Consider the following 8,846-nt stretch of genomic DNA (forward strand, 5'->3'; position numbering starts at 1 on the left):
GCAGAATTTGTCCAGATAGAAAATACAAACTAGTGAAGTTTAAATATGATTTATTAACCTCAACAGCCCCAAATGCTACAGCTGTTAATCAGACCAGTGTGTAAACATCTGAAATTACTTCTGTAGATACTTTGATCTTGGATTTGATCTAAAACATGGGGGAAGAGCTATAAAATATAGACATTATAAACTCTCAAAAAACCAAGAGGTTTAAATCAGATTCTTTGGCTACTGGCCATGTTTCCATTCTCCTGCCTGATTGAGTGCTCTGGTGTGGAAGGATACCTTATATAGATGAGAAAATTTAAATCTGCGTATAGCAGTCTTAGTGAGAGGTTCAGATAGTTAATCAGAACACTGCTGCATCATGAGCCTAAAATACAGACCCTGGGCAAGTGAAAGATACCCTTTCAAGTGAAGTTTCAGTTCAGTTTCTATTCAAAACTTATCTAGTAAAATCACTTTTCCTTTCTGTCACTTGAACTGTGTGTCATGTCTGTGTTGAGATTTCTTGTTCAGGATTTTTACTGGTTTATATTATTTTTTTTTTCCTATTTGCCTCTTTGAGGCAGTGCAAAGCTTTGCTTTGCTATCCAGTCTACTAGGTGTTTTCATTTCTCCTTACCATTGCCTCGTGCACATTTTACCATTATGTTGCATAGTCATTCTCTTTTTTCTTACTGTTTGCAAGTAATCTTTTCTGTATCCTGTAAGCACACAGAGTCATCATACCCTAATTATTTGACTCAACCTTAAAATATTCTTCTGCAAAACTTAAATCATAGTTCATGAAGTATTCAATATCAAGAAATCTGTGGTGAAACAACATTTATATTCCTCTTTTAGGCCCTGACACAGAAAAGGACTTAATCCTTTATTTAATATTAAGCTAGAGAAGCGACGTTTGTATTCTGATTGAACCCCCAGTAGCTCCGTACTCGATTTTACCATTGTCCTTGTACCCACTTCCATTTTTCACTTTCAGGTGGGCAGTTTCACATAATGGACTCAATTTTCTGTGGTCTGTATTCCTGCTCGTTTGTTCAGTAGTTTGTGTATCTATGGCACAATAAAAAGAATGTTTTGCAGAGAGTGTTGAAAAATATATTTCTTGCAAAAAGAAGGAATTAGTGTTTATAGTAATCAAGCATTTTTAGCAACAGGCTGTATTTTGTGCATCAAAGTTCAAATTCAGACGGTAGAAATCCCACTGGAGTAGCTTTGCTTGTAGCTAGTGAGAACTGCAGTTAGCATCACTTTGTCTGTTAACTGTATTGTTTACAGTTTCCCAGTTTATGAAAGGGAAAATCCCTTTCAGTTCAGATCTACAGAGTTTTGCCCTTTAATACCAATACTGCTGCATGTAGTGTCTTCCTAGGTGACAGTTAATCACCCGTCTTTCATCTGTAGCATTGATCTTGCCAGTTTCCTGTAATAACAAAAATTTGCTCCTGCTTCCAGAGGTGTGAGTAAGGCTGAAAGGAGCTCTTTCCATGTCACCAGAAGGGAGTGTGGCACACAAAGTTTATATGTAGGACAGGGAGATTTCAGAGTTGGTTTATAAGCTAGTTTGCATTCTTGTTTGGGAACCTGAGCAGTCTACCAGGTATTTGCATTGTATTTATTTGCCTGGTTTCACCACCATTTCTTCCCATTTTTACTTTCAGGTTTGTCACCTGCTCTAGAGAGAATCAGAACCATGTCTTACGTTTTTGTAAACGACTCTTCCCAGACAAACGTGCCGCTGCTGCAGGCTTGCATTGATGGGGATTTTAACTATTCCAAACGGCTGCTAGAGAGCGGTTTTGACCCAAATATTCGTGACAGCCGAGGCCGAACTGGCCTTCACCTTGCTGCAGCCAGAGGAAATGTAGACATCTGTCAACTCCTGCATAAATTTGGTGCTGACCTACTAGCCACTGATTACCAAGGTAACACAGCCCTTCACTTGTGTGGGCATGTGGATACCATCCAGTTCCTAGTTTCTAATGGACTTAAAATTGATATTTGGTAAGTCCCCCCCTCCCCCCCCCCGGCACATATTTTATAGTACATTACACTTCTGTCACCAGAGCCTTGCATATAAATCTACTGCTGATGAAATGCTATCTTTGGTGCAATTTAACTTTTTAAAGTTATCACTTAATAAAAACACAAAATAAAAAGGCAGAAAAACAATAAGAGGCCACTTCTGCTAGTCTGTGCAACAAGCAAAGCAAATAAAAATAGCAGCTGCTGATGTAGGCTGCTGTATCTAATTCTGCCTCACTGATGACATTGCTATCCTGGTTTGGCCAGACAGCCAGGTGTGGGTGGTTGGCACCAAAGGAAATGACTACTTTAAAAGAATTTTCTCCACCACAGTTCTATTGTTTTAATTGTTGTACTGTATAAGACAATGAAAATACAGTATATGTGTGTGTCAGTTCATTCCCATACTCCTTTGGTAACAATGACTCCTTTCAGTGTTTTCCCCCTCCCTCAAAGTCTGTGACTCAGTCCTTCTTTTAAATATTGTATATTCTTTCCTTCTGGCTTCCAGCAGCTGTCAGATGCCAGTGCTCAGATGCAACCTCTCAAGCTGCAAAATAACTAGCTGCTTCATTGCAGTAACAGAGTTTTGTTTGTGGAACTTTCTGCATATTCACAACGTGTGCAAAAAACAGTAGTAACTTCAAAATCTGAGTTTTTAAGTCTGTCCCTTTTTCACCTGTCCCTCATTAGTGTTTTCAACTCAGCAAAAGTAGTTATTGGCAGACCAGAGTCTTTATGGGTTGTGCAATGGTTTGTTGGTTTTTTTTTTTTCCTCATTTCAGACAACTCTGGGGAAAATGCCTAGTCTGAAGGCAGCTCTGGTCCTATTCAGCATTATTTTAATAGTAGGAGAGGGACCATCTGTATTTTATTTCATTTTGTCTGATGTCATAGTATCCACATGGAAAAAGGAACTATGAGGAACCGGATTGCACAACTCCTTCTAGAAATTAAGCTTACTCTTGAACATTGCCATAAATTTACTGTTTATTTTTTGTTATAACATCCAGAGATTCCAATTAGATTAGAGTACTAGGAATTTTGATTTTATTTGGGAAAAAAAAAGAGTTGTGCATTTTCAAACCTAAATATACTGATTTTCTTCTATAGTCAGTCATGCTATAACTTGTACAGATAGGAATTTCTTACTGTCTAATATGACAGACAATAGTTCTGGGGACTTACTAAATTGTAATGTGTTATCTGAGTTGTCTTGTTAGAAGATTTCTATATTAAAAGTTTATTTTCTTCTCATGTCTTTTTTGGGGTTATTTTAGCAATCACCAAGGTGCAACACCACTTGTCCTTGCAAAACGAAGGGGTGTGAATAAAGATGTGATTAGACTGCTGGAATCTTTAGAGGAGCAAGAGGTGAAAGGATTTAACAGAGGCGCTCACTCAAAGCTGGAAACGATGCAAACCGCTGAAAGTGAAAGGTATTTACAAAACAAAACAAATTACTTGGAGAAATAATGTTTATGGCTTTTAGGTTTTTGTGATTGACTTGATTATTTGTTCCTTAAAACAGGTATTACCACATTTGGCCTGGTATTATCAGACCAAATCAAAATACAGTGTTAATTTTTGGAAAAATCTCTTTAAACAGATCAAATGTAAGAAAAAAAGAATTTTTTCTATTGAGATTTTCATTTTATGGTGGAAATTTTTTTAAATAATTACTCATTTTCCATTACAGAGTCATAAAATTAAATGTTCTACCACTTATCAAAAAGCCAAAAGGGAAATGGGGTGAAATACAAAATGCCAGTGTCCCAGGCTAACCTAACATCCTTTTGATAGGATGGGTTGTCCATGCAAAGAAGGGGTAGCAGAGTTTTCATCTATCTGAACTTGAATAAAGGATTTGGTACAGTGGGATGTATGAAATTTCTATCAGTAGTAGTCCTGGAAAAGATGGGGAATAAAATAAGAATTTCATGGTGGCTAAAGAGATATTAAAGGAGAACTGAAGATTTCAGGAAAATTGCTGACAATTTTAGGGAACATACTGGATTAGAAGGAAGTTACTAATGAATTCCTGAAGGTCTGGTTCTGGGACTGTGCTTACTTACAGTTTTTGCAAATGATACTGGCATAGAAAGTAGTAGCATGTTAGTGATACTAAGAAGTGAGATATAGGAAACCTGGAGCAAATTAGTAGGAATATATTGTGATTCAGTAGCACAAAATGCAACTTCATTTACCTAAAGCTGTATGCTGTAAAATGGAAGTTCCTCAGTGGAAAATGAGAGTATGGGAGAAAAGACTTGATGTATTAGTCAGTTCCATGAGCTGATGCTACCTTGAAAAAAGGCGGTGAAGGCCTAGAACATGCAAAATGAGGTATTTCCACTACATAAAGAAAACTGTCAATGCTGTTGTAAAAAGTGATGATAACTTCTGCTGTGGAGTACATTTTATAACGCTGTTTAGCCCCATTCAGAAAAATTGAATTTATCTTTAAGACGTGTGGAGAAGCATTACTTCAGTGCTCAAAGGAACAGAATGTCTCCTTGTGAAAGGAAGCAACTAGAGCTCGTTTTAGCTTGGCAGAGTAAAGGCTGAGAGCTGTGTGGCTGCTGACAAGAAATACTGGTTTTGAACAACGTGAAATAACTGTTTAAGACAAAAGCTGATGATAGCACAAGAACTGAAGGATACAGATAAACCACAAATACTTTTTTGATTGAAAGTTGGGAGTGTTTTTTTACAATGGTCTTCCAAGACAGCCTTCTTGTAGGATTTAGATGAGGCAAGAAGCATTGCTGGTTTCAGAGGAGGCTAATTCCTTTGCAGAAACTGTTTTGTTTCCGGTCAACATGACGGAACAGGAGACTGAGATTAATAATGCACGAGATCTTTCCAGTACTGTTTTGTTTGGGTTTTTGGATTCATATTGGAAACAGGATACCGGTGTTGTTTGGAATGCTTGCTCTTATACTGAATTTATTCAAGTTTTCAATTTTTTATATTATCTAATAAAGATCATGAGCTGTGACTGCTGGAACATTATATCACAAAAGACAGGGAGTTTTCTCACATAATTGTTGCTCAGTTTGTGTCAAAGTGTACACAACCTTCACTGTAAATGAAAATTAAACCATGGAGATGGAGTTGTTACCTAAATTGAGTAAACAGCAAAGGTGAAATCAACAAAATTACAGACATCATGCAAAATACTCCCAGTGAGCAGATTGGAAGTTCTTTCTTATGCATCAGGTGACCCCACTCATCAGAGAGACTGTTTTAAGCCCTGAAATAGAACATTTAATATTGTTCTTAAAATTACATGGGCATAAGTTATTAGAATTTGTGCATAGTACCTTACTGACTTAACTAAATTTTATTGAAAGTTGCTTGTCACACAGAAATGCATTTATGTTGGTTCTGTTTATACATATGGACCAACAGCTGAGCCACATTTAAATTCCAATTTTTGATTTGATAGTGTCCCTTTAATGAACATAGCTTCCTTTCTGTTATTTGACCTTCATAAATGTTATATTGTTTGCTTTGGCAAGGAAGTCGTCAGCTCTCCTTGGGGAGAGGCACAGAGACATAAACAGTGCATTGCCCAGCTTGTTTGTGAATGTGTTTAAAATGTCTGAAATACATTATTTTTAAATAGCAAATGACAGATGCCTACAGCAGCAAAAGCAAGGGAGCTTGTATGCTATTTGCTTTGTAAATAAATAATGTCTTTGTAACAGTTGGCTTTTCAGATCTCCACAGTTTCACTCTTCTCTCTTAGTATTATTTTCACATTTTACGGACACTTAGATGAACGTCTTCTGTCCTCTCCCCCACCGACTCTCTTACACTATGTATGAACCTACAGAGAAATAACGGTTGCTCTTTCTAAAAACAGTCTCTGACTTAAGTTTTCTGCTCCTTCCTATATACACTTGCTGCTGCTCTGGAAGCAGAGGCCAAAGCCAGGTTTCCAAATCAAATTTATTTTCTCGTGCTTTGCACTCCTCCCTGTGAGGAGTGGCACTGTGCTGTCAGGAGGCAGAGCTCGCTCTGAGGACAGAGGATCTGTCCATCTGCACAGCCCAGCAGGACCTGTGACTGCGCCCACAAGTGCATCCAAATGCAAACTTCCACGTTGTATTGGGAACAGAAGAGAACATCTGCCTGGGCTGTGTGGCAAAAACTCTTCTGTAGGATGCATTGCTGCATTACCATTTCTTAAGCAGTTGTAATTTGTAATAAGAAAAAAATCTTGAATAACACTGATTTTAATTGGGTTGTAATACAAAACAGCAAAAGTGTTTTCTATGTACCCTTTTCTATTTAATGAGCAAGCATGTGATCTTTTCACTTAAATTGCATAGCACCTTTATTTAACCTCTCTGTGGTTATGTATTAACTATTTAGTACTTAATGAGTAAGTAGTTCTGTTCTACACCAATGGCTATCTTTAATAAACCCTTTGTTTTGCTTGGGAAATCAAAATAAGCAAGGAAGATGACTAAATCTTGCAGCTATGGGCAAGCTAAAATAACTTTACAGCAACGTAAATATTTAACAACCAAAAAAGACAAACTGTTTCATAGGTAATTTCTGAAATCTTCTGCACGTGACGCTGCAATACTGCAGCAAGCTGTGGGAGTTTAGACTAATTATTCTTCAGTGGCTGTACTTCCTAAGAAAAAAATAACATATTAATAGTGTGAAGTTTTTCCGTGGTGTAATCTTAGAAGAGAGATTTATAAAGGAGACCTTTTCCTGATAACATTCATTTGTCAATTTATTATTGTCACCAAGAACAATAGCATTTCTGCAATTAGTTTTGACTTGGAAATTACTTTTCCCTGAAATGTTTTCTTTTATTATTGCTATAAGAGATATCTAGGAACATGGTAACTGAAAGCAATTAGAAGAGAGGAAAAAAAATGTTTTTTCTCTGCTTGCCTTCTGCTATTGACATCATTGTGTACGTAGTTGGTCTCACCCTTTCCTTTCTGTGCTTGTCAGAGCCTGATCCTGTAAACACCTGTGTATGTAGTTTCACTCAAGTAAGAAGCAGTAGGACTGTGCAGATGGCTAAAATTTTATATAAGTGAAATCAAGTGATGAGAAAGTTTTCCTGTTCTTTCTGAGGTTTTTCATACTGCAGCAGAGAAAGTTTCCTGTTATAAACCAACTGTGAAACCAGCAACACTGGGAGAATAATACAAGAAGCTGTGCAGTATTTGAAACAACTTACATTTTTTCTGAAGGTGATTCATTGTTAAGATGACTGCATCATTCTAATTTCTTTTTTTTTTTTTTTCTAATTTAAAAGTGAGAGTTCAAGTCCTTAATTTACAGTCTGACAGTTTAAAGGGGCCTGATGGATTGGTAGTGGAATGCTAAAACATCAGAGCAGCTGCTGAACACCATATGGCAGAAAACACAGCAATGCCAACTTGTCTCGAAGATCAGAAAGTTTCTGAACTTGTTGTTATCCAAATTTATAATTTTCTGTGATATTTTTATGCTATGAAGAGGCCTCTGTAACAAAGACAACACAGGTGTAGAGATCATTACAAAGTTCAGAATCTAAATTATATTGGTTAAAGTTTACATTTTGTTCATCAGAGTTTATTTTTAAATCGTAATTTTTTGTTTTATTAACAAGAGCTGTGCCCCTTGAGGTTTTAGCGTATGCTTCATTGAATTTTGCTGATCCATATTTAGTAGGAATTACAGGGACTGACTATTCTAGGTGGCAAGCCTGCGAACTCAGTGCACTGGTACAGAAACGAATCTCATTCTCTTTACATAGGTTAATAAAACATCGTTTCATCTAACTTTAGAGTTAGAAGTCTTCTGATCTACTTTGTCTTGATTTAGTGGAGGCAATGCTATAAATATGCAGGTGGGTTTAGTTTTTAATTTAGAATGTTTGGGTTGCTCTCAGCAGGATTACTGTCTTACTTAAAGGTGCATTCTTTTGCTCTGATGTATTTTTAACTTTAATCCTTTGTAGTGCAATGGAAAGCCATTCCCTCCTTAATCCAAACCTACAGCAAGGTGAAGGCGTTCTTTCCAGTTTCCGCACGACATGGCAAGAGTTTGTGGAAGACCTGGGCTTCTGGAGAGTGCTGCTCCTGATCATTGTCATTGCCCTTCTGTCGCTTGGAATAGCGTACTATGTTAGTGGGGTGCTTCCTTTTGTAGAAAACCAGCCTGAACTGGTGCACTGAAGCAAAAGCAAAGTAGTGCACTGTGCTTCTCCCCGTTCAAATCTTCTTTTGAGCTTCTTGGAATTACTCTCTTGGTGCAGGCAGTGGCAGCTGTATATACTGTTTGCCTTTTATACTTATTATTAACCCCTTTGAAAGAGGGATTAATTCATTTCAAGTAAAACACTAAATTATAAAGCTTTCCTAAGCTACCTCTGTCTTATTTTGACTTGCAAGCTAGATGTGAAGATAATCCTCTCTGTTGATAAAATACTGTGATTAGAAAAGGCCTTTCATAATGAATATTAAATTCCTGGGCATGCAAAATATATTCCTAGTACAAAACCAAATTTGATTTATTTTCCCTATGAAGAGAGGTAAATCTACTGTTGCATTTTTTGTGTGTGCTTCAGTTGAAAGAAATTATACTTTTAAATGTCCTCCTCAATAAATCTGAATGATATAAGAATGCATTCTGATATACAGACAGTAATAAGCTGCAACTTCATAGTTCTTTTAGTGCCTCCCCATAGTTTCATATCTGCTCGTTTATAAACGGAATGAGAAATAGTTCAAGTTTTACTGTGTCTTTAATGTATAAATCACTCCTTTATTTATTAGGTTAAGGTAGTGTTTCTT

The 8,846-nt window shown here is 36.8% G+C and overlaps 1 protein-coding gene across 1 annotated transcript in view; it reads left to right on the forward strand.

Annotated features, from left to right (window-relative positions):
• ANKRD46 (ankyrin repeat domain 46) overlaps positions 1 to 8,609 on the forward strand; it is an 11,477-nt gene extending 2,868 nt beyond the window's left edge. Inside the window, exons 2-4 of the mRNA XM_010165812.2 lie at positions 1,668 to 2,010; positions 3,312 to 3,470; positions 8,012 to 8,609. Of these exons, the coding sequence (XP_010164114.1) occupies positions 1,700 to 2,010; positions 3,312 to 3,470; positions 8,012 to 8,228 (687 nt within the window). The 5' untranslated portion in view covers positions 1,668 to 1,699 and the 3' untranslated portion in view covers positions 8,229 to 8,609. The remainder of the gene's footprint in view (positions 1 to 1,667; positions 2,011 to 3,311; positions 3,471 to 8,011) is intronic.
• Positions 8,610 to 8,846: the final 237 nt, after the last annotated feature.

This window comes from Antrostomus carolinensis, unplaced genomic scaffold (assembly GCF_000700745.2).
Source record: "Antrostomus carolinensis isolate BGI_N321 unplaced genomic scaffold, ASM70074v2 scaffold6724, whole genome shotgun sequence".
Lineage (NCBI taxonomy): Eukaryota > Metazoa > Chordata > Aves > Caprimulgiformes > Caprimulgidae > Antrostomus > Antrostomus carolinensis.